Raw genomic sequence first — 24,989 nt, forward strand, 5'->3', positions numbered from 1 at the left:
GTGGACGGCAAAGCAGCTGCGCATGGCCTCATAAACGGGTGCAATGTGGCTGAGGCATTGAGCAGAATTTAGGAACCAAATTTTTGTGTCAAACAAGATCTTGTATCTAAAAAATCCTTCTTCCACAAGCTAACTCTTCCTTTCTATTTCTATATTTTTAAGTAGAAAGGATCATACATTAAATCATCAAATAATTGATAATAAATAAAAATTTAAAATCCAGTAATTGAAATCTGCACTATCTTTTGATTTTATAAACAAAAAAACCACTGATGGCAATCACATCTGGCAACCAAAATATATAACCAACCAAACAAAAGTAGAACTAGTGGGTCTGTTTCTGAAATTTTATTCAAAAAGCACTGGTGCCAATTGATCAAATCAGTTTCAACACAATCACTCATCATCATCACTGCTACTGTCATCTTTTTTGCTGTGTCTTTGTGCTCCTAGTACAGTTGTCTTCCTATGATCTTTATCTCCTGGAAGCTTTATGGTATCTGGTTCCAAAATATAAACAAAATGTAGTTTAAAGAAAAGAGTATTAGGAAATTAATAATTTATGTATTGGAGTATGAAAATAACAACTTATGTCTATCTTATGTCTAGAAATCACCAGTGTTTCTTCCATCACACATTTATATTTTAAAAAATATTTTTTGAAATTTCCAAAATATACTTTTTATACATTTACAAAAAATACAAAATGGGAAAAATATTCTGTGTAAAAGAAATTCTGAAGAAACTTTCTCTACTTCATTTTACCATTTTTTTTTCAACTTTTGCTTTTTATCTACTAAATGGAAGTGAATAATTATCTGAAAATAAAAACAGATAGAAAAATACTAGTGGACTCACTTGATTCTGCAAGTCTTCTTTCCAGTACCTCTGTTCTGAAGTCATCTGAATTACCAAAATCTTCAAATCCTATAATTCTGTATAAAGTAAAAAAGCAAAATATCAGGCTTTAAATATAGATAACATCAGGTTTTAAATTATAAGAATATGCTTATATTGAAAATAGGAAAGTGTTGCAAAAAGAAAAACATAAGGATGCATACTTTAAAGTAATTAGTCATGGACTGTCAAGAGACTAAAATTATCACCCTAAAGTGAGTCACTTAATAGTATGTCAATTAAGATATATCAAGGAAAGAAATTTATGAATATTAATTTTAGTCAAATACCTATCAACAACAATGCCCTTGTTAAAGCAAATGATTGCAGGCAAGACCTGGATCTTCAACTTGTTGACCAGGAATTTAGCAACCTCAACATTGATGCGAGAAAATTTGGTTTCAAAGTACTTTTTTGCCAGTTTCTGTACAAAAAAAAAGCAATAAATATAAATTATTACAAATTTTAATTAATTTACAGAATACCATAGCAAATTTGTAAGATCACGGAAAAGAGCATATCTACTGCAGTAATTCATTCGATACATGTAATATCTTTGCTGTCATAAAACTAAGGCAATGAAACTTTAAATCAGAAATATTTTTTTATTTTTATATGTTTTAACTTTTATCTTTGTCAACATCTATTGTAGACTATAAGAATTTTAGAACATAGCAAATGTTCTGTTTTTGAAAGAGGTACCTAAATCAGGTTCCTTTAAATATGCTTTGTAGACAAGGTTGCTTGCCATATTTTCATGCTCCCAATTAGCTGGATTCATTATTGAATGTATAGCTTTAGCCTATTTGTCTCCAAAAATGAAATGCCATATTTTCTTTTCCTATAGTTAAGAAAATCTCCACACCTTTCTTCTTGTAACAGAAATAATAACCATGGAATTAGAATTTACCCTTAGACCTAAGATACAACTGTCTTGATCAAAGCTTCCCAAATAGTGCATGAAGAAATAAATGTATATAATTACTGAAGATCAATTCATTTTTGTTCATGTTATGTTCCTTGACCTGTTGGGAAGCAACAATGGCCTCCCAACCTGTTTTGTCTTTAGACAGTTTTGTTAGTTTATCTCATGTATGGTTTACTGCTCTTATCTCTTACTCAGATATTAAATGCAAGATTGTCTTTAGTTTCCCCTTTTCCTTTTTACTATCAGGTGTTCAGAAAAGTGGTTTTTTTTTACAATGGAGATGCAGTCTCATCTTGTCAAGTCAAATATTAATAACAATAATTTTGATGAAGAACTTGCCTCAAGATGTGAATCAACAATGGCACATCTTCTGAAGTCTGAATGAAAGAAATGAACTACACATTTTTGTTCAGTTGTTGTCTGTTCTAGAAACTTTTTTTCATCCTGAAGCAAACTGAAGCAAAGATGTCATACTAGTTTTTTTGAATGATGACTAAAATGTGTTCAAGGTAAATGATTATACATAATAAAATGCATATAAAAGTTAAACATAATGCACTGAGATTAGGGAGAGTCATATTTTTAAATGTATAATATTTTTATATTTATAATCATGAAAATTTGTTCAAATTTTTTATAAGAGTACCTGCTTTAAAAAAGTCATACCATATTACTGAAACTGGAAACATTAACACAACAGTCTGAGCATTTAGATTTGCATGTAGGCTAGCTAATAAAAATAACAGGTCCGATTGTGAAAACACATTGCTCAAAGATTTCATTACGTGTATTCTCCATGATCTCTTTCTTTCATATTATGGAACTGTTCTGATTGGAGTTTTAGTTCTTCAAGCCTTGATTCTCGAATATGTGCTGGAATGTCCCCTTTCTCCAGTTCCTCCCAGAGTTCCTATCAACAGAATCCAATGCAAACGAACAACTAGCTATTATTGGGCTTTTAAATTAAAGACACGTATTTTCGATCAGAACCTCTCTCGGACAATTCATTATTAGTTTTGCGATCCCGAAAGTTTTAAAACGGCGTTGTCGTTTGATACTTTTTATTTGTGACCAGAGGTAGACATAGTTGGTATGATCTCTGAACCGGCGGTGTGGAGAGCAAATAAACACAGTACAGTTAGATCTTTATTCACACCGTAGAAAAAAAATTCTTAAAGTACTATTAATATTTCACAGTTTTTCATTCATATCTTTTAAATATAATATTAAAATTCAATAAAAATAATAAATAACCTCTTCCACCAATGACTTGTCGTCAATAATCGCTTGAGCTTGATCAGCCGTAGCAGAAGTCGCCATGTTTAAACAGAGCGACGTTAAGCAAGGGACGCAACTGTAATCCAACGTAAGCATTAAGTTTTTGACGTCCCAAAAATTTTTTAAATGGAAAGTACATAAATTATTTTAAAATGCTCGTAATTAATTTATATGCTCAGGTCATTTCCTCTGTTAAACTGTAGTTTTTTTCCCGTTTTTTTTTTTTTAAAGCGCGCCACTCCGTCGGCTTAATTGGTCGTCTGCTTGCTATTTACGGCAGTTATGTTAGTTTTAACGTTTTATTTCTGTTATTTTTATGTCTGAAATATTAAGTGTAGTTGAAGAATCGAGGCATCAAAGCGTATAGACTAAAGTATATTAGTGTTATTAACTGTTTTTTAGTTTTCACGTGTTGAAATTTTATGTCGTCTGCTTCCTCAGGCACAGCACAGCTATTTCAGAGCGACGTCAGTTCGTCACAATGCCGAAACAGGTGAAGAAAAACGGGAGGAACAACCAGGTTTCACCAGCAGATCAGAAAAAGTCAACTATCACTTTTGTAAACGATGACAAATGTTCAATAAAAAGTGAAGAAAGCAGCCCGATTTTAGAAAATGGTATAGTAACAAATAAATCTCAACAATTTAATTAATTACATGATCCATACTTGAACTGATCTTTTGAAAAATATTAATATACAAATAATACAGTTGTTTGATTAATTCATCGTGTATATGTAGAAATGATATTAATGAAAACTATGGATCAAATTGGAAATTTTATCATGCCTTTTCCTTAAAAAAATATAAAATAAAAATAAAGGCTATGCAGGTACAATATCTAAGATGCAAAGTCATGATCATTGTCATGAAAAACATTTTAGTTTTGTTTTATAACAGATGAAAAAACTGTCATACCTCACAGCGGAAAGAAAAGGACATATGAGGATGAGGAGGCAGGAGGAGACTTTGGGTAAAAAGATATATAATAATTATAAACTTGTTATGACTAATTTTTTTTTTTTTTAGGTCAAACACACCATGGACATGTATAAGTTCGTGAACACACTTAAAAAAGGATGAAAGTGAAGGTGTTTTTCTTTTGTAGTTGTTTAGAGAGTTGCAACATGCAGTTTTTCAAATATATGAAAATGTGTGAATACAACAGATGCATGTGCATCAACATGCATGGACAAGCTTGTGAACTTGCAGATCGAGATGCTTATGTGATTACATAACATGCATGCACAAAGAATTAAATTAAGCTTGAAAGAGAATGTGGTCTTTAAATTTCTTGGTCACTCCTTTTTGTGTTTCTAGGTTTGTTTTTTTAGTTTTAAATGAAGGTGTGCATAGACATATATACACACACTGCTTTCTGTAAATCATGATATACTAAAATAAGTGCTATATACTCTTATCTCACAGATGTGAAAATACATGTTGTTTCAGCCTTGAAATGCAAAAGATGTTGGAGATGTTTGGAGGTAGGAATAACGTGCATTGCATTCAGTTTGGAGTTGACCTGTTCAGTATTTCATAATAACTGACATATGTATACATTGCATTACTATAGCATTAGCAAGGAGTGACCAAAGGTCATATTATGAAGATAGTTGCAAGCTGGGCCCAGTGTGTTAAAGCAACAAAAAAAACCTAGTAGCATTAATGATCCTGCTAGTAGAACACAGAAGAAGTTATTGAAGTAATTACCTATGATGTGGCAAAACAATTTACCGTAAATTTCGGACTATAAGCCGGAACTTTTTTCCTCAGCTTTAAACCCTGTGGCTTAAAAAGCAATGAGGCTTGTTTGTTGATTTTTCAGATTTCTCAGATTCCATGTGAATTGTGGAATTTTACCTTGATAATGGTGGTGGCATCAGTTGTGATTAGCATTAGAATTAATGATTTTATGAAAGTGAATAGATTTAATTGTCTTTCATTTCCTTTTGTTGTTTTGTCCATGAAAAATGTATTACAAGTACATATTTTGAAAATTAAGTGTAAAGTAAAACAAGCTTGGTTTTATCTGGTTGTCTTGCTGTGTTAGAAATTAATTAGGTACTAAAAGAAACTAAGCATGTTTTTCAGCTGATAATTTAGTTTAAGAAAGCTTTTCATCTATACATATCTCTAGCTGACATCTCCAAAACACTAAGCACAAAGAAAAAGCGCCTTGAGCATTTCACACAGCTGTCTTTGAAGACTACGGGTAAGAAGGTGGAGGAAATTTTGACAGCCCAGCAAAATGAGAGGTACAAAGTTGTTTGTTATAATCTAACATGGTACTTTATGGGATTAGTGATCATAAATGGATTTTAGCAGTGGAAAAGAATTTTTTGAGAGATGAACATTGTTTAAGGTTAATGGTGTTCAGTTTTCCACTACGGCATGACATTTAGAAAGGTTTTATATCTGATAATAGCTTGATCAGAAATATCTTGATGAACTGCTTATGAAAGGGAATCAAAAGAATAAAACTGTAAAAAAGTTGAAAGTAGAATTTCTTTATAAATGAGCATTTTATTTCTCTATGACTTTGACAAAAGCTTAAACACTTCAAACATTTTCAGAGATTGATGTAACAGATATGATTTTAATTCTAAAATTTCCTGAGTTTATTATATAGGTTATGTAAACACTCACCTTAAAGAACAAAACTGATCAGAGAGGAAAACATTTTTTTTTCATGAAAGTCTTTTTTGACAGAACACGATTACAAGAGGAATACTGTAAACAAGCAGAGTCTGTTTTTCAGCAATGGGAAAATGACATTGACAAAATAAAGGAGCAAGAAGAGAAATTAACAGTAATTGCTTTTTTCTTTGCATCTATTTTTGTCATGTTAGCCTCTTTGTTATTTCCAGAAATAATTTAGAGTTAGATGCCAAATTTCTTCATTAGGTGTAGTGCACTCTTGGATTGGTCTAGTAGATTTTTTCTTTTGATTTTTGCTTTATTTACAAATACGTGTTTCAGACCTGACAATAGCAATAATATTACAATCACATAAAATTATTTTTCTGGTACAAAGATATGAAATTGTCAGATAAACTGCAGGCTAACTACAGTCTAGTATTACAGAAAGTACTACTTTAATCAATTCCTTATATTTTCCTCATTTTTTGTTACATCTTAATTTTACTGCAATATATTTTCTCTTCCACTTAGAATCTGTTTAAACAACAACAGAAGCTATTTCAGCAGTCAAGGATTATCCAAGGACAGCGTCTCAAGACCATTCGCCAGTTGAATGAACAATTTATAAAGGTCAGTGTCACATGGCTAAAAAAAAAACCACAAAAGAGATAAAATGTGATCCCATACTAGAATAATAATGCTTTAAATGGGCCGTTTGTGTTAAAGTGTCATTGATGCACCATGTACTTTCAGTATACAGCTAGTTTATATTGCCTATTTCTGAATATGGCAGAGTGTAGATGAGTTGGACAAAAGCCATATCAACCAGCAGAACTCTTTACAGTTAGAGTTGAAGAAGGAAATGGCACTGCTGCAAAAGAGAATTCTGATGGATATGGTGAGAGCAGTTCATTAATCCCAATAATCAAATAAAGTAATTCACATATATGTATTATATCTATATACAAGCATTATAATACTAGCAGAATGAAAATGTCTATAGGAATAAAGAAGTTGTAAACTGATATATGCAAAAGAAATAAGAACACTGTATGGCATGACTGTTTCCTCTGTTTTTTTATGTTTTTGCACAAAACTGAAAAGTTTGGGGAACTTTGTTTTAAAATCTGCCATATGTTTCAGCAACAACGTGAAGTTTCCAATGTGCGGAAATCTCTCCAAACAATGCTGTTCTGAAACACGGTTATATTTTATCAACTTTTATGTGCTGATTGTCTCACAAATTTTCTGAAAGACCTTGCTATTTGTTATTTATAAAAAGTTAGTAGCATTTTTAGTTGTTTATTCAAAATGTGCATTCAGGTTAACATAAGTTATTCAAAAGGTACATTCAAGAGAACTTTCTCAATTGGTGCTGATGGATAAAACAGTTTCATTCACTCTGCCAAGTTAAAAAAATAAAATGTAAAATTTATAGCGTTTTTCTTTTATTTCTTTACAGAATTGCAGACTATTATGATTAGTATTTTTTTTATAAAAATCAAACAGAAGTCCACAACTCTGCACACACGCATCACACTGCAAGGTTGTTGGTGCTTATCCATGTCAGTGGTGGGGGCAATATTATAGCAAGACCCGGTCTGAGAAACTTGAAGATACAAATCTGTCACAACTGATAGAGAAGCATTTTCAGCATCAGCGAGACCTCAAGCACAATTTCATAGACTTTAAAAAAGGCTTTTGACAGAGTCCCCACACACGTCCTTGCATGAACGGTGTACAGCCCCAAGAGGTAGAGCAGCCACCCTCTCCAAAGGACGGCAGATTAACGTCAGAAATCCGCGTCAGGATCGCAGCAGTTAGTAATGGCGAGGCTAGACAGGTCAAAGACATCAAAAAGCGCAAATGGGGCTGGATATAGGACACACCCTGCGCAAACCAACTGACACCATTGCCAAGCAGGCACGACTGGAACCTTCAGGGGAAGAAGAGAGCTGGGAGATCAAAGCAGAATTGGAAAAGAACAGAGAGCGAGGCAAAGGAAGTCGGAACCACATGGGTTCAACCGAGGGATGCTGCCCAAAACCAGGTCCGCTGCGGAGATGGTATTGCGGCCCTCGAGGAGTAACAAGGAGTACACTAAGCTAAACACTAGACGGTCTGGTGCAGGTTTACGACAAAGTACAATCTATACAAGTCCCTCGTAGTACCGATCTTATTTTACAGGTGTAAAATGTGGACCCTGCTTACCGATACGGAGAGGAGAATCCATGCAAGGATTCGAGAAGAAGCACATGAGACAGGGCTCGGCCAGTTCTCTGACTAGGGCGGTCCGGTGACGCAACGGCTAGCGCCTGTCACCAATTCAGTGACTGTTGGCTGTCCTGGGTTCAGCTCTTGTCTCGAACACGATGTTCTTTCTCTGCACGTGACATCTGTTTACAGGGCTGGCTGCCTTGCCGTGATATAGCCTTAGCTGCTGACTCGTCAGTCCTAATCCATCCATCTCACCGGTTCTTGTACAAAGAAAATAAAACCAATGACTTGTAAGGTCACCGCGGTCATTTCGCCCCCAAACCATCCACACCGTCTGAGTCAAATCGCACCAGCCATGACTATATCATCGCGAGTAAGACCACATCGTCCCAGGCCCAAAAGACGAATCGATCACCGATGACACAAACTATTAACGTCAAATATTACGAACAGACCCATACGTTGTTTGAACGCTGTTCCTATACAACATCAGCCGCATGTTTCAAATGCGAACAAGTCCGTTTTACTAAAAAAATGGCCGCTTGGCAATACACATCCAAAGAACCTATCACGATGTAAACACGATTTTCTCTTTAAACAATTTATTGAAAGTTTTTGCCATCACTTATTCTTTAGTTTGGAGGTGCGTATTAAGTAATTTTTGCCTTCTATTTCCGCTCTGTTGCTACTTCTCTGTATAACTGTTATTTGATATATTTTGTCTATGTTTGCAATTAGTCATACTGCGAGGTGAACCAGCTTTAGTGAGATTACTCTTTGCGCGCGTGCACACACACACAGAGCCACCCATCTTTAAAAGTTCTAAGATGTTGACAGATAAAACTTTAATGAGGTGTACACAGACATCGGGGAAGCTTCAAGCCATGGTTTATTGTTTTTTCTCACGACCTCGATCGCTCTCCCATCGCGACCGTGTCAACGTGCTGGCAGTTGAAACTGGTTGTTTTGCTTCCCACCGTATTCACCTTTACTATGTCAAGCAGACTTTTAGTCTCCAATTAAGCCGTCCGACATTTAGGTCGCATAATGTTAATCTTTTTGTGTATTCAGTGCCAAACGCTACCTCACCCTAAATCTACGGTATGTGCTGTTTATCACCGTACCGTAACGGTTTACAGGTGCTTATATATTGATTGCTAAAATTGTATAGCATTGTTTTGAGAGATGGTTAAGCTCTTTGTTATTTGTGACAAGCGATTTTGCTAGCAGCATGATCGCCAATATGTCGCCTGAGCCTTTCTCTATTGTCGTGACTACCTGACGAAAATAGAAAATGACATCAGCTTTTGTAGCGATTACATTCACCAGTTACGACAAAACTTTTAGAAGAAACTAGATGAAGATTTTTTTTTTTCATTGTTACTAATCATACGCTTCGTTGACAGTAGACTTGTTTGTTCTTTTGTGTGATATTTGACCAGGGCGCCACCGATGACGACGTCTTGGTCTAAACGGTACAGAAAGATATGAACTCTCTAATGTTACCTACCATTATACTACTTAAAATCTGCTGAATAAATAAAACTCAGTTTTCATGTTTGTTCATATTGTTTAAATGACAAAAATAAATAAAAATAGAAGAACAGCCTATACAGTGACATGACGGTGTATTCTGCCCCTCCAGTTATCGATGTATCCGTCGTCTTGAGTAATTTTACTTCAGCAGTTAACATGGAATAAAAATTTGATTATACGCAAAGACGAACATATGACCTCATTGCTCTGCAGCGGCAATTATTAATTTAGAAAAAAAATCTGTATGCCTTTTCGATTCCAGGTCACATCAAGGAATAAAAGAGTAAACCCTCTTGAGCGCGAGTACCTCCTGCCACAAAGGCGAGAACATATAGAAAATCTTTGATAAAGTCTTTGAAAGTTATTATAGTATTGAAAATGATTTTTTTCTATATATATATATCCTTCACAACTCTACCCTTTTGATACCAGCGCGTTGGAGATGTCTAATTCCATTAATTTGAGCAACAGTTTCAGATTTGTTTTCTTTTGTGTGCATGCTTATTGTGTATTGTTAGATATTGTTCAAGTACTGTCGTTGAACATTTCATTTTCAGTTACAGAAATTTGTAAACATCAGCTAAATTTATACTCGGAGAAAAGAGATGTTAAGGCGTACATATGTGGCATCGACTATGACGCGAGCTGTGACTAACAAAGCCGTGCACCAGCTGCTAAAATATTCTCATGTGAAAATCACAACTCATTACAGGTGACAAAACATTCGCACTGAGCGCTAATATAACGTGAGATATTGAGTATACAAAGGAAAATGCCATCTGTGGGCTAAGCTTTGACTGGGCTGTTTGTCGGTCCATGCGTCTTCTTTCCATCTTTCTGAGATGTTGGTTCTTAGACGCCTCCATTTGTGCCAAAAGGGGTTAAAGGTCAAGAGAATGTCAAGCTTCACTCGTGGCCATTCCTTTTTTTAAAAGTGGTAATAGGGTCATATGATTTTCCGTGCTAAATTTATGTCATGTTTATCATACGGGCCCGAGCGCAAGCAGCAGCGCGTGAAAAGTTCAACCTTTTCATTTCTCGCTCTCAGGTGACGTTCGCAAGGAGCTCAGTTCAGAACCTGGCTTAGCAAGTGCAATGGCAGGGCGGCCCGTGACGCATACTTTGCTGACAACTTCGCCGACCTGCAGATCGGGAGAGAACAGGACCGGGGGGACTAGGCGTGTGATCTCCTACGTCATTTAGGAACGTTTGTACTCACAAATATCGGGTAGAGTTTAAGGAAGTGGTGTCAGGAACGAATCTTCAGCGGGACATCTACTTTCGTGGAGAAGATCGAGGTAGGTCAGGTGGTGTATATGACAAATGTAGCCTAAAGGTTGTGTCTAATTTATCTGCTGTTTGCGTGCATTGAAGTAGGCAAGTACACCAAGCCGAGCCCGTGTTGACAATTATTTCAGCGGACTTGCTTGCCTTGTCACAGGATGTGTTACTCCACTGTCGCACCAGTCGTTGGAGAGTATGCAGGATAGCACCGTTGTGTAATCTGCAGACATTCCTCGGTATCTCTAATAAGTGTGCGTTATACACACATGCACAGATAACAGAGAGACGAGAGAGAATTTAATGAAAATATAGAAATATTGTTCGCTGGCATGCATGGATTAGAAAGCTATTGTGGCACAAGTTTCTCTATTTTTGTTGTAAAGAACTATTTGCCGCGGCAATGTGTTGTTTGCCTGTTTATTAATGACTAGAAAATGCCTTCCGGTAAAGGTCAGTTCAAGTAAGTAATACTGTAATCACCCCATAAAGCGCGAGCTGCAGCTGTAAAATGGTCAACATACCCTCGTTTTTAATTTTGTATCCCCCTACCCCAGGGTACTTACTCGGCTATCAATGTCGACAACTTGAAACGTATATGCAACCTTGTCATTAGCATGACTCTGTCACTAAATTGAAGAAATAATTTTGTGCGGATTTGACAGTGTTGTTTGGGCGTGGATCAAAACTCCTGGTTCATAGCTGGGGCATTGGAGCAATCCCTTTCACACTGTACTAACCTTGTTGAACTGAACAGGTTTCTCCTTGTGCATGTCTTAAAGATCAGGTTTACCCCAGGAGACATTTCGACACTGCTTTATATTTTTTTACTCTTCGTACGTAACGAATATTTGACAAAAAATGAATAGTGCGTTAAGGATGAAAAAAACTGTTTAGTTTACTTTCGAATATGTCTGTTGTTTTGGTGATGTATTGAATATTTTGTCTAAACCTCGGCAGACCCAACAGTGACATTACTATGACTACATCGAGCTTATTTATTAAAACCGAATACACATTTGTCTGTAACACTATATATATATTAGCTACGATTAAAGAACATGTTTCATCATCATCGTAATTGCAGTCCCTGCTGCGGGATGTAATAGCGGCGAATTGTCCACGTCAACACTGTGTAGGCTGAATATGTAGCTGTCGACAGAATAGTGATGGCAGTGGGTCTCATTTATTGTACCGGGTGTGTCTTGCTGTTATTTGTAATGTAGAACTACACAGCGGTCTGAAAGTTTGTTGTTACCAGACGTGCTACAAAGTGTGACCAAAGCACTAATTACTTGTTTTTAAATTGGAGGCACGCACAAGAAAGGTGGAGGTGGGAGATGAGAATGTTTCATCAAAATAACACCCTAATATATTCACGTTTCTACGTTTCTTGTATGCATTGCTTGAATTAATTACTGTTATCTCAATTCGATATTCCGTAGATGCGTTTAACAAGAAGGGTTCACACTTTTTCCATTTACTCGGAATACAGCTATATCTTGGAGTAGTAGAGTCCATTGTAGATAATATAACGTTCATCCTTCCCCCAACCCATGCATGAGACAGACTAAGAATAATCACATTTACATAAGCATAGAAATAGCGGCATAGATGTGGATTGAGTTCTATGTTCAAAATGTGTGGTAAAATGACGGTGCACCTCATTACGGAAATTTACTTAAGAAAATAACAGAGCCAGAGAATCGTTGGTTGCCAGCAGTTGCACGAATCTTTAATCAGGACGACGGAAAGGCTTACTGGGACCACGGCGCCCTAATAACGGACGAGTTGTTATCTTCGTCGGACACCACAGTCAAACTCCACAGAGGCGGTCTCCAGCTGCTTCGACACGGATAATAGCAAGTCCCGGCAAGGCTCTGTTCTGTCCACATCACGCAGGTGCAGTTATTTGTTATTGTTTGGATGTACCACACAGAGTAATAGTGACATCATTGTTGAGTCGTTATTTTCTAGCGAGGGTGTGCGATAGCTCCCACGTTACAAAGAGAAGCATTAAGGAATCTATTACACTGATATGGCAACAGAGAATCGGAGTGTATCATACTAGCTTCTTCACCATCATGTATTTACAACTCGTTGCTGTGCTGATCTGCGGGTGCATTTAGGAGAAAACAGCGTTTGAGGACCACTTTCGTTCAATTTTTGCCGACTATAATTTTTCGCAGCTCGCAAGAAGTGTATAAAAAGCACATGTGGAATACAACAGATGTGGTGAGGACGGTTTATGTACAATTGTATACCTAATCCGACGCAGGTGTGTCTATTTATTATGCATGCTGTTATTGTCTAATTTCTGGCTTTGCTGTTGTCTAGAAAAATACTTTTTTGTCTCAGGGCGAAACCAGCCGAGCGCTGGTGTGGTATGGACGCACGTAACATACACCGCTCGTAAAGAACTGACTGAACGTATGATGATCAGACAGAACTTGCAAAATAACCTCCAGATGTGTTAAAAGCAAAGAAATAAACAAGGGAGGAAGTAAGTGAATGTATTGATCCAACATGAGTGAGGCACAGCTTGTCAAAGCAAATAAATAACCAGGTACCGTACCGTTGAGGGATATATGTCTAGATATGAAAGCAAACTTAGAATAAATACAACTTGTTTTCGTCTCTTAAAGAATTATTTAAAGGAAGACGTCGGTTTGATTCCCATAGATCAGCAAAAACATAAAAAGTCATCAGAAAGTTGTGACATTTAAGGTTTTGAACGGACGTCTAGGCCGAAACTTTTATTTTTAACATTCTAGCAGCCATCCTGACCCTTTGGTAATGTCGAACAGAAGAGAGAAAAATGTGTCCTGACTTGCGGAGGAACGGACCACGACCACTTTAATGTGCCTCCTAGTCACCTAGTGTTATTGTAAGAGAGAGAATTTTTTTAAATTATAAAAGACAGGATTGTGGAAAACTGAACGTAGTTGGGTAAGTACAACTTAAACATACTCATTATCTCAGCTAATGTGTACGATCTTCAGGTCTGACTTCGAGACTGTTGTCTGCATCCCGTATTTCAAGATACGATAGTGTGGCACAGCAGTACAATATTGTGTTATGACAATGTTGTGCAACAAGCAGAACTTTCTGCACCTGTATCTTGTGGCCGCTAAGCTCGACATGCATGACACCACCTGTTCGTGTGTACACGTCCTACCCCAGATCAATAAACAGAGAAGCTAAATGGTGTTGTTGTTTAATTTATCTGTCAGTGGCCCGCCAGCGCCTTGTTCAATGTTTAATGGTGACAAGGAATACGCCCATAGGAATTAAAGACATCGAACCGGTGCCTTCAGACATCAGTCATGCAGTCATCAGTCCTGCAGTCATCCATCATGCGGTCCTTAAATAATAACCGATTTAACCCACTGTTTCCCTTTCTTAACAATTTTGATTGAGGCAATGTAAGAAGATTTAATAATTTGGAAAATTCATTGGTGAATTTCTGAGTAACAAAAATTAAACTGAAGATTGTCACAACAGACGAAGACTACAGGGAACAGTGTCTTTAGGCGAAGCAAACGTTGGATAAAGAAGGTCGCGAACAAGATATGTCAGATGAAAGCTGAGATAGTAAAGAACAGAATTTTTTGTAAGCATCGATTTCTTGAAGACAAAAGATGTATTTCAAAGGTAGCGGGTGTAATGGGAGGAGGGGGGGGGGGAACTGAAGGTTTCTATATCTAACTGATCTATTGTTCGTGAGGTCTTCAGCAATACGAAAATCGCCCCAGGAGTCAATTATATTCGTGTGTGCGTGCGTGCGTGCGTGTGTGTCCAACGTGTAACCGTGAAACATGTACGTGTACTGACTGTTGAGTTGTCGTTGAATTGCTTAAAGAGGTTTTTTTTTTCTTCTGAGACAGCTGTTCAGGTGTGAAGCGGCCTAGCCAAGTGGAGCCCCATGTGAGACAAGCACTCGCCTGAGTCATGACATTGTAACTAGCGTTCAGCATCGTCATAGTCGGTGTTTCAAGCAGGGCAGCCAGTCAGAACAACTATTGCAGACCACGTGAGAACAGACAACCACCGACTCCCACCAAAACCAACGCTCGCAAATAACGTCGATCACGAATTTTTAATGTGAGCGTTTTAGGACGGAAGCCCTTGGACAGACAGAAGCAGATAGCACCTTCAGTCTGGGCGATTTCCCCCGAAAGGTCTATCAAAGCAGGCGATCGCTGAAGAGGTACATATAATTAATTTTGTATTCATTTTCCAGGCTTGCTGACTGGCATTAATCGTCATTTTTTGATGAATAATGAAAGCTGGTCGTAAAACGTGTAAATGACTTTGGCAAATGTTTCATTTGACATGCTATTTATGCTATTTCAATTTATTTCCATTCGTAGCTGAAAGCTGTTTGTTTGCCTGCCAGTCCGTTTTTTGGTAACACGGTTCATAGAATACAACTGACAAATAAGATGTAATCAGCTGATAGAATACAACCAAGCTGAAATGCCGGGAAAAAAATCTCGCGCCAGTCTTCCCCACCCACTTCCAGCATGACTAGTGAATGTACTCGAACTGAGATGACCTGGTCGTTTAAGGGCGTCAGAACCACAGCAGAAGAAGTTTTAGAGTGTAATTTAAAACTTGTTTAGCGATAACGGTGATTAACAGTAGAGATATCATGTTGGTAGGTGTGCAGGACTGGCAACAGTAAGAAGCTCGGCATCACGAGAAGCTGTTGCGGTTGATGACGTGAGCAGCCTTGTGGATAGGTCCCCTCCCAGCCCCAGTCCCCTGAATCCGTGCATTGTGGGAAGTAAGAGGCAAATAAGAAAGGAACAACAGTTCACACAGTAGGAATAGAAGAGCAATACAACTCAGCGCGATATTGATTGAGTGCGTGCTGTTCGTGTTTTGCCAGCTCAAGGAAAACGCGACAGTCACAGCTGCTGAAGACCGCGACTGATCAGCGCAAAGAGCTCCAGCTTGGTGTGTATAGCAGGCAACGAAGTGAATCCAGTCTCTGGATGACGTGACGCCGGTTCGGACAGAAATGAACAAAGAAAGGAGCGACGACGACGTCGCCACCGCCACCAGAAACGGGCGCAACATTAGCGGCGGCGACAACCACCTGGTTGGGAATTCATCTTCTCACAGACCTTCTCAATACCAGGAGACAGGATTCTCTTCGACGGAACCGAACGATGTCGGTCCAGGTCATTCGCCGACAACCGAGCGCCAAGCAGACGATCACGCAACGCATGCTGTGCCGCATTGGCCCGCTCTCGATAGGGAGGATGCGACACCTGTTTCCCGCGATGACGCAGCGTGGTCGAGGGGAGTCGGGAAAACGAAAGCTCAGTCTGACGTCAGGTACCCTCGGCTAGAGGAGCTTCGTGCAGATTCTCTCGTGGTGGCACGAGATCTTAGTGTCTCGCCAAACGACATTCGCTGGCTGTCGACGGTCCAGACGCAAGCCACGCAACGCAAGGCTCCCGAGGACGGAAGGGAGGACGATGCAGAGGCGAGAGACGGCACGAGAGACAGCAGGAAAGGTTTAGAAGGATTAAAAGGCGCCGGTCCGCAAGGGCTGGAACCGGACATCTCTGGAAACATCCTGGACACGAGCGCCATGCAGGGCGACAAGGTGGCGCCTGTGGACTTGACCATGGGGCAGACGCACACTCCTTTCGTGAACCCCGGCGATGAGAGCGGAGGCAGTGGGCGTCGCCCTCCCCGCGACCGCGGCGCCTTGTCGTGCTGCCTGTGCTTCCCCCTGCGCTACCTGGTCGTCGTTTTTGTCTTCCTGGGCATGGTCATCGTCAACGCCATGCGCACCAACGTAGGTGTCACCGTGCTGACCATCCTGGACAAGGAGAATCTCAAAGTCGACAACGGAACTGGCCAGAACAGGGAGGTAGGTGTATCGATCATAGGATTTTCTCCGTTACTCCATGATCTGTCAATACAAAACGGGTTTGTACGTGCGTGGAAGCAACTAAGTAATGATAGGACTAGTATTTTAACCGAGGGACAGCAAACAGTTCTAAATAAGTGTCGATCTGTTATGAGAATGAAGTTAGAATAAAAGTAAACAACACATAAATTAACATGATTTCTTGATGCAAATCTTCGCATACAGATTGTTTTTTTCCCTGCACAAACGTTCGCAAAGCCAATCACATTGATATGTACGCATGCGAAACCCTGAATAAAAACAAAAACAATGCCTGTTGACGACTGAGCGTGCATGTGCTTCAAATAAATTAATTGTACGATGAAATATTGGTAGGGCTTAGATAAACATATACAAAATTGACGTTCGAAATCGAAAGCCCGAAAGTTTCCATTACACATCCCTCTCCAATTCACAGCAGTTGGATCCATCTGCTGCCCGCAGTGAATTGATGTCGGTCCACCTGGTGCCAGCACACTGTTTCCTTCATTGATTTTGTTTTCTGAGTACTATTGTAGGATATACACAAATCCTAAATTATGTCTCTAGCCTGCCTCTTAGCTTTGCACTGAAAAAAGAAAATCAGAACATTTTAAGTCAGCCTTAAGACCCCTTTTAACTAAACAAATGTGAACAAACGTTTGAACACGTCTTTTAAAGACAGTTGTAAAAATGATTGACATACGTTCATGTATGTTTGTCCAGTTTAGAGTGATCTTAAGGTCCCAACAGGCCTAGGATACAGGAACATTCGTAGTCTCTGTTGATTAAAAGATCAGAATGGCTCATGCAGTCGACCCCAGGAACGGGCGAAGAATTATAGTTAGAATATGCTACACCTGAATTTTGGGAAAGTTTCTTGGGACTTGCGAAGAGGGCGTGCGTGCGTGTGTGGGAGAAAAAAAAAACATTCTTTAGGATGGAGAATATTCGATATTTCAAAGGGCGAGTGGACACAGATAGACAGGTGTTCACCGAGGTATTCGAAGTCGGGAGGGTGGGGCATTCACGGGATCAATATCCACGTGACAGCGAACTGAACAGTTGTCGACTGGAGAAACATTTCGTAACTAAGGCACGTTCTATCACACAGTTATTGCTAGTGAACTGTCAGCAATCGAACGCGAAACCAACCGCATCTATGCATACGGTTGCTAATCTGTTAAGCAATGACAAATTAGCATATAGATAGGTAAAATTCTTATTTCATTTTTTTCCATTTCAATTATTTTCTTTAAATTCAAGTTTGAGGAAATGTGTAGTTAACTCAATTTGAAGTAGCCGAGGTAGCGTGCGTGTGTTTAGTAGTTTTATTTTCTTGTGGCGTGTTTATAGCAGCGATTTTAAAATGTTTTTAAATGTGTTTATAATTCTTTTTATACCCATGTTTTATTAGTTGCTTTTATCCTGTACTTTTATAGACGCGTATTCATGGCTGACATTTCTTGCAGCTGCCTAGCGTAGACTGGAACACCTTCCAGATAGGAATCATGCACAGCGTGTTCTACGTGGGCTACATGATCACAAACCTGCCAGGCGCCTACCTCACCACCAAACTGCCTTCACACAAGTAAACATTTTGCATTTGCCATTACTGCAGCTGTCGGTGACAATGACACTGAAGCTAGACATGCTAGTGCTAGAAGCCGAGCTTTTCAAAGGTTGGCATTAAGCATGACATGAAGCTCTAAGTGCTGAGAAGTTAACAGAATTTGTTATTTGTATGCGTTGTCGATTAAAAATTTTGAGAAACCTAGGTTGGCAGTAATTTGAATACGACGTGACTGAAGGCCTTAGCCGGTGCAAGAACTTTGACCTTTCGCTGATAAGGCGTTGTCCAATCAGTAACGACGCGCAGAATAAAGTCTTGATCACTTTTCAGAATGTGGAGATTAAGATGTTCAAAGGTTTCTGTCGGGGTAATTTTTTTCTGAGATTTGGGGAATCAGCACCTTTTAACACATTTATTTTTTCATTGGAATAAAGCAGAAATGTTGCACGCGGGCTAGCCCTGAAAGCGGGAGTCTACTGATGATCACTATTAGTAAGCTTGGTCCATTGTTACTTGCTTGTTGTTGTCTCCCATCGCACAGAGACATGGATGATTTAATTATCTAAGTGGATTATGATTACCTTAATATGTGAGACTGATGAAGTTGGCGGTAACTATGACGGCGGCGTGTTCTTACTTTTAGGCTCTTCGGAATCTGCATACTCATATCCTGCCTCCTGAACCTGACGATGCCTGTTGCCATCGAGCTGGCCGGCTACGAGTTCACGCTGATAGTGCGCCTTGTGCAGGGACTGAGCGAGGTCAGTAGGTCACCAGGACAGTGTTAGCCTGAATGGGGACATCAAACAGGGAATGTAGATGACAAAACACCCTCTTCCCCGCAAAAACACCATAGACAATAGTGCATCAGTGGCCTATTAGTGAATCGGTTTCATGAGATGACCAAAGCTCGCCATTACCCGGTAGCTTAAATGAGCTGATGTAAAGCCTGTGATCTTGAAGACGTATTTCATGATATTCTAAAATGTAATTCAAGCATGAGAGAAAAAGATTAATTTCTGATTGTTTTAAACACCAGAATGCAGTTAATTTTAAGTCTCTCCTGCTCCACATAAAGCCTGTACTGAGAAAATTTATCGAATTTATAAACTGAATGAATAAAAATATCTGATATCGTGTGATATTTGTCTCTTGCTTTTCGTTTTAGGGATTGTTGTACCCTTCTTGCTATGGCATCCTGCGGTTCTGGTCCACCCCTCTAGAGAGGGGACGCCTAGGATCCTTCGTGTTTACAGGCCAGTGAAGCTCCCTTACTATTTCTAGTCACATGCATATTCAATGCTTCGATTGTGTTGTTCTATTCTATATATATATAGTGAGTTATCTTTTAAAAAACTTTATGGGTGTCTTTGTGCGCTCGTGTATGTGTGGGTGCCCAAGGCCCCACGCCTGATGGGGGCCCCGCGCTAATGAGTGCACCGTCGGGATGAGATAGTAATTGTTTTATTGCCCTGATACGTTTGTTATGCTGGCTTTCAAAGCTTCTGAGTTCTACTTACCCAAGGGCTCACATCCCCCCTATCGCTGGCTCTGCTTAGGACATAATACTCATGGTAGAGAACATTCAAGAGTACGTCCGTACCATTGTTTTAGCCAGAGCCCTCGTTCATGGAGGCAAGAACTCATTTGATCTCGCGAGTGAGTGCAAATGTTACGATCCTTTTGTGATGTGCGCAGGTGCATATATGGGTCCGGTCGTCGGTTTCCCACTTGCTGGTGTCATTACAGACTACTTGGGATGGCCATACATCTACTATTTCTTTGGTCAGTATGCCTATGTGATGAATATGTTTAAGTCCGACTAGCAAACACTCTTAGCGATGACGGTAGATACTGAGGTACTAAAAACGCAAACCTTCGAAGTTCCAAGTTGCAAATGCAATTTTCAGTGGTTTTTTTTGTTTGTTTGTTTGTTTGTTTTTTTGTTAGAAACGTTCGCTTTTCAGTTCATCAAATGGTTTTGTAATTTACATCAACTGTCATACTTAGAAAGTTTCTGAAAGACCTTTGTACCTTATAATGGAATATTGTGCTAGTGGACTGTAGTGGATCCTAGATTTTTCCCATTTAGTTACCATGTCTGCATGTCACTAAATAGTCTTTATACATTTTCTCTTAGCATTGCCATACAGAACTATGTTATCTTAGAGCATAAGCGATCTTGTAAAAAGGAGCTGAATGAAGGAAGCATTTAATTATCCCTTCCCCCACCCACTGCTGGCAGGTGGAATAGGCGTGCTGTACGTAATGGTGTGGCTGTGGATCGCACAGGAAAAGCCTTCTCATCACAGGATGATCACGGAAGACGAACTACGATTTATAGAGGAACTTCAGGGCAGTGACAAGCTGGACTATGAGGTCAGAATTATGTCGGTATTTACACTTAATATCAGTTGCTGGCATCATACCATTTGTAGACTTATACTTTTTTTTTTTTTTTACATATACCATTTATCATGAACGACTATGTCTTTCAACTCGCTCAAGACAATTGCCCATTCTTTCAAAAAAAAAAAAAAAAAAAAACAAAAAAAAACACAATGATTGTGTTTGGCTGCCTAGGCTGTGTGTATTGGTTAAAGGACTTACACGAGACAATATAACAAACCGCGCTAGATATGAGCACATGCTGTATGTGACAAGCTGTGATTGCCAGATCCTGAGGACACTACTTTGTTTCTTTATCGGAGGGCATCTTTGCCACCTCTTTATAACTACGGCTCCAGGGGAAAAACATAATTTGTACAGGTTTGTAGACTTGAAATCGTCCCACCCCATGCATTCGCCACAGGCACCTCCCACGCGCAGTGGAGTCGAATATCGCGCACGATGAGAACCGTTTATATATGTGCCTGACCGTTGATTCTGCAGGGCGTGCCGATTCCATGGTGCAGCATCATGACGTCACTTCCTGTGCTGGCTCTCTGCTTGTGCCACTTCGCCCGCAACTGGGTGTTCATCTTGATGCTGACCAACGAGCCGTTTTACCTCAACCTCTTCCATTTTACTATTGCACAAGTGAGTGAACTGACATGTCGGTAGAAGTGAGTGAGGATTGATTCTACCTTGACTAGCATTATATAAGAAACATGAATGTGATAAAGCTGCTCACAGCCATGTTGTCTGCGCGGTACACAGCTACTTTTTCCATCTCAAAGAAAAAACGTTATCTTCGAAGATAAAAATAAATTGTTGAAAAGAAATTGGGCATTACTGTTCGCTTTCTGACGACTATAGACATTTATTTTAGACATACATGTATATTATATATTTGTCAGAACGGCGCCTTCTCAGCACTGCCACATTTGTTCAAAATGGCGGCGTCCCTAGCCAGTGGGTGTATTGCGGACTTTCTCATCAGCAACAACATAATGAGCGTCACGCGCACCCGAAAGCTCCTCACGTCGGGTAGGTGTTTCTATCAGGATACCCGTGAGGGTTTGTATTTAGGCACTGGCAATTAACCCATGGTTAATATGTTGTGCGCAGTACTATTCCAATATTTGGAGGTGCATTGCAGGAAAAATTTAAAAACAAAGAAGCAGTTTAAGAGTATCACATTCATCCACACTGGGAAGAAAAGCTAGAAAGTATTTGTGAATATAGCCTTTTCTGTCCACCCGCTGTAGAGTGTTTTCTTTGTAGGGTTTGGCCTACAGGCGTTGTTTTTCGGGCTGTTGACTGTGACAACAAAAGGCTCTGTGGCCATGGTCTTCCTCACAATCGCGCTTGCTTCCGGCGGCATGGTCGTCTCAGGTCAGTCGGTTTTTCTCGTTCGTAGGACTGTTGGGGTATTACGTGATTTACATTTAATATATCCATTAGTTTAACATGGCGCTTATTTGTCCATATTAGAGTGAGAAGGAATGCCTTGAAAAGGACGAGTTTCTGCATCATACTTGATCGACCTCTTTATTTCAAGCATACGAGTTGTTACAGAGGATTGTGTGATTACTCTGGTTTCCTGACTCCACAGGCTGGCAGCTGAACCATTACGACCTTTCCCCGCGACACGCCTCAGTTCTCGTCGGCATAACATCGACGGTAGGCAACATCGCCGCCATCGGCGCCCCAATCATTGCAGGCATCCTCACGGAGAATAAGGTGAGAAGAAAGCAGCAATTATGACAGTGGGAGAGTAGCCAGAAGGAAAGCTAGGAATCGACCTCCCCTGTTTGACAGTCTCTCCACGTACTGAAATTTCTTAATCATGTTGAGGTTTTGCTGTTGATTTCGAAATATTCGCTTATTGCCTGCTACTGGAAGTTCCAGTCAATATGGTCATTGGTTAGATATTGGTTATAAAGACTGTTTTGCACTTTTAGCCAGAATATTGCCTCGTCGCGTTTCAGGCATTCTTGGGCTGGTGGCGAGTGTTCTACATCACTTGCGGTGTGACGGGCTTCGCCTGCATTTTCTTCCTCATCTTCGGTTCAGGTGTGTTTCGCGTCAACCGCTTTTTTTGCTGTTCGTCATTCAATATACTAATGGTCTCATACAAAAGACACATGATGACACAATTACTCCTTTTCTCAAGTTCCTGTCTTCTATTTTTTCTGACGTTCATTTTTTCCCCGTTTTTCTTTCGCACTTTTAATTTTTGACGACAGGTGAGCGGCAATCGTGGTCAGTGCCGTCCGACAGGGAGAACCTGGTGGTCAGAGAGGACAAGCGGCGCCGTAAGTCCCTCCGCACCGAGGAGGGCAACGCCAGCCACAGCTCCACCGTTTCCATGACGTATCGGCGGCTGGAGGAGGAGCAGGTGTCGGAAGCTGATCACGTGATAGCCAGCCCCATGCCGGGCTACGGATCCCAGGACGTCACTCTCCGGGATGGCGACGGCCCCTTCAGCAGCCCGCCGGGGCCCTCGCACGGTAGTTGACGTCGCTTGTGATGTAGTCTTGATAAAGACAATTTCGGGTCTGAACAGTAGAGAATGTTTCGGTGCGGTCCTGGACGCTTTTCTGTTCTGGCATTGCTGGCATGATTTTTGAGATATCTGTGATGAAAAGATACTTCAGCGGCATATCTGAGATAATGGGCAGATTTGTTGTAGAGTTCTGTAACTTCCGACATTCCATTGTAACTGTGCTCATGTTTGTGGCTTTAGTACGATGTTACACGAAACGTCTGTGATGAAAACGTGCTTGAGCTGCATACTTAAAATAATAGCAGATTATTGTTACAGTTAGGTTCCGGTGATGATAACGCTATATAACTTCCAACGTTCCTTGTAAAACTTGGCACGCGTTACTGCTTTTACACGGAAACGCTTCAGATATTTCTGTAAAACTGTTATTGGACTCCTAAGTAACTTCGGGTACATTTTCGAGACAAAAATACATTATGAAGCAGAGTACGGGTGGACGCCATGCAGGTATGGCGTCTTAAGAAATACAGACTTGTTATCCACTGTACAGAAGAGTATGTATGTGATTATATATTCTGCATTTGGTTAGGTCACAAGCACAATCTTTGCCTTCCATCTCCTCGGATTAATAATCATAGTAGCAAGATTGGAAATGGTAGCAGTTGCCGATGATCGCATGTCTATATAACTTGACTTTGTGTTGCTTGAAATAAATAAGAGCCCAGAGAAGTGAACAGCAGAATACTGTTTCGGTATCAATAGTGATTTGGTTGTCCAGGGAGGTTACTTAAAGCTGTCTATAGCATCTTAGATGGTAACATAAGAATACGGTTTAGTGAAACAACAGTGTGGCATAGAGGTAAAAAGAAGTGGGAGGGAACTTCAGTACTTTTCTTTTTGTAATAGACACAGTCTGTAAGTATGAGATGTTCTGGTAAGAGAGCCACTGATATGTGGTTTACAGAAAGCTGGTTTGACTGCTTAAAACATTTCTTTAAAAAACTTGTCTTTTTTAGGGAGAAATGTACACAGTATAGCTAGCTACGAAAATTCACATTCGTAACTAAATCCGATGGTCATTAAGGACCATTATTGAGAACCAGGACTGGAAGATCCTCAGCGGCGAGGTCTTGGCATTTCTACTATAACTGCTTTTGCTCTGCTACACTATCTCACTTCTGTCAACCAACAGTTGAATTGCTAGCAATTAATCGAAAACTATGGTGAAGCAGCTGTGTTCGATATTGTGCCTTAAATTCGTCTCCCACTTGCAAATTTTTGTCTTTTCAGCCGCTTACTTTCCTGTTGAAATTTTGAAAATATCATGTTTTGTGATTATGTACTCGACTTTGAAACAGAGTATATATTATTAACAGTATAAATCTTTTATTAAAAGGAATAAAAGAATCTTTCTGAAATGGTTTAAATGTTGCACTGTGTGTATTGTAGATTTAAGCCCGATGGCTAAACAGTTCGCTTCAAAATATTAATATCTGGGTAAAACCAATGACAGCTACTAAATTTCTTACTTGGAACTTTCATGTCTTTCGGTATATAATACACATAGTAGTGGTTTCATTAGTGAAAACAGTTTTCGGTTCTTTATTGTACATGGTACCGTTAGGAGTGGGTGGGGTAAGACCACCCCGAAAATATTTGTTCATGCAACCTTTGGTGCATAAAATATTGGCGTCATCTGCAACTCTAGCCATGCACATTCCACAGTCCATCCAAGTGTCAAGCAACTCTCCTCTCCACCAATTGTATCCTTCCTCCTCTTCACTTCCCATTGTCACCACCGTCCGAACAATATCCAAAACGGAGCACTTCAAGGTTTA

The 24,989-nt window shown here is 39.6% G+C and overlaps 3 protein-coding genes across 11 annotated transcripts; 2 read left to right on the plus strand and 1 right to left on the minus strand.

Annotated features, from left to right (window-relative positions):
* Positions 1-333: 333 nt before the first annotated feature.
* On the minus strand, positions 334-3,196 carry LOC112559413 (thioredoxin domain-containing protein plp1-like). The gene is made up of 6 exons (XM_025230649.1): positions 3,080-3,196; positions 2,611-2,735; positions 2,165-2,279; positions 1,188-1,321; positions 859-935; positions 334-500 (listed from the first exon to the last, which is right to left on the minus strand). The coding sequence occupies exons 1-6, from the start codon at positions 3,143-3,145 to the stop codon at positions 397-399; spliced, it is 621 nt and encodes a 206-aa protein (XP_025086434.1). The 5' UTR covers positions 3,146-3,196; the 3' UTR covers positions 334-396.
* Positions 3,152-7,180, plus strand: LOC112559412 (synaptonemal complex protein 3-like). Its single transcript, XM_025230648.1, has 9 exons — positions 3,152-3,191; positions 3,545-3,720; positions 4,003-4,075; positions 4,555-4,589; positions 5,243-5,360; positions 5,815-5,914; positions 6,277-6,375; positions 6,539-6,643; positions 6,889-7,180. Exons 2-9 carry the CDS (start codon positions 3,585-3,587, stop codon positions 6,940-6,942), a joined length of 720 nt encoding a protein of 239 aa, XP_025086433.1. The 5' UTR covers positions 3,152-3,191; positions 3,545-3,584; the 3' UTR covers positions 6,943-7,180.
* Positions 7,181-10,500: 3,320 nt separating this feature from the next.
* LOC112558695 (vesicular glutamate transporter 2-like) lies at positions 10,501-24,578 on the plus strand. 9 transcript variants are annotated; one of them, XM_025229284.1, is made up of 16 exons: positions 10,501-10,796; positions 12,500-12,681; positions 13,138-13,282; positions 14,667-14,989; positions 15,674-16,669; positions 18,160-18,278; positions 18,904-19,021; positions 19,429-19,516; positions 19,959-20,045; positions 20,506-20,639; positions 21,153-21,299; positions 21,560-21,689; positions 21,927-22,037; positions 22,258-22,385; positions 22,634-22,718; positions 22,892-24,578. In XM_025229284.1, exons 5-16 carry the CDS (start codon positions 15,806-15,808, stop codon positions 23,161-23,163), a joined length of 2,283 nt encoding a protein of 760 aa, XP_025085069.1. In that variant the 5' UTR covers positions 10,501-10,796; positions 12,500-12,681; positions 13,138-13,282; positions 14,667-14,989; positions 15,674-15,805; the 3' UTR covers positions 23,164-24,578. The 9 variants fall into 9 exon arrangements, with proteins under 9 accessions (XP_025085069.1, XP_025085070.1, XP_025085075.1 ...); XM_025229285.1 differs by having other exon boundaries at positions 12,523-12,681; XM_025229290.1 differs by lacking the exon at positions 13,138-13,282.
* Positions 24,579-24,989: the final 411 nt, after the last annotated feature.

This window comes from Pomacea canaliculata, linkage group LG3 (assembly GCF_003073045.1).
Source record: "Pomacea canaliculata isolate SZHN2017 linkage group LG3, ASM307304v1, whole genome shotgun sequence".
Taxonomy (NCBI): Eukaryota; Metazoa; Mollusca; class Gastropoda; order Architaenioglossa; family Ampullariidae; genus Pomacea; species Pomacea canaliculata.

What these genes read in the sequence shown, in the direction of transcription:
- LOC112559413 (XM_025230649.1), bottom strand. Translation starts at nt 3,145, where the DNA reads ATGGCGACTTCTGCTACGGCTGATCAAGCTCAAGCGATTATTGACGAC. An exon ending in ACAAGTCATTGGTGGAAGAG is followed by an intron (nt 2,736 to 3,079) that starts GTTATTTATTAT and finishes TTCTGTTGATAG; the next exon opens with GAACTCTGGGAGGAACTGGA. An exon ending in TTGTTGATTCACATCTTGAG is followed by an intron (nt 1,322 to 2,164) that starts GCAAGTTCTTCA and finishes TTTTTTGTACAG; the next exon opens with AAACTGGCAAAAAAGTACTT.
- LOC112558695 (XM_025229284.1), top strand. Translation starts at nt 15,806, where the DNA reads ATGAACAAAGAAAGGAGCGACGACGACGTCGCCACCGCCACCAGAAAC. An exon ending in CCGAAAGCTCCTCACGTCGG is followed by an intron (nt 21,690 to 21,926) that starts GTAGGTGTTTCT and finishes TTTTCTTTGTAG; the next exon opens with GGTTTGGCCTACAGGCGTTG. An exon ending in GCATCCTCACGGAGAATAAG is followed by an intron (nt 22,386 to 22,633) that starts GTGAGAAGAAAG and finishes GTCGCGTTTCAG; the next exon opens with GCATTCTTGGGCTGGTGGCG.
- LOC112559412 (XM_025230648.1), top strand. Translation starts at nt 3,585, where the DNA reads ATGCCGAAACAGGTGAAGAAAAACGGGAGGAACAACCAGGTTTCACCA. An exon ending in CAGCCCGATTTTAGAAAATG is followed by an intron (nt 3,721 to 4,002) that starts GTATAGTAACAA and finishes GTTTTATAACAG; the next exon opens with ATGAAAAAACTGTCATACCT. An exon ending in AGCAAGAAGAGAAATTAACA is followed by an intron (nt 5,915 to 6,276) that starts GTAATTGCTTTT and finishes TCTTCCACTTAG; the next exon opens with AATCTGTTTAAACAACAACA.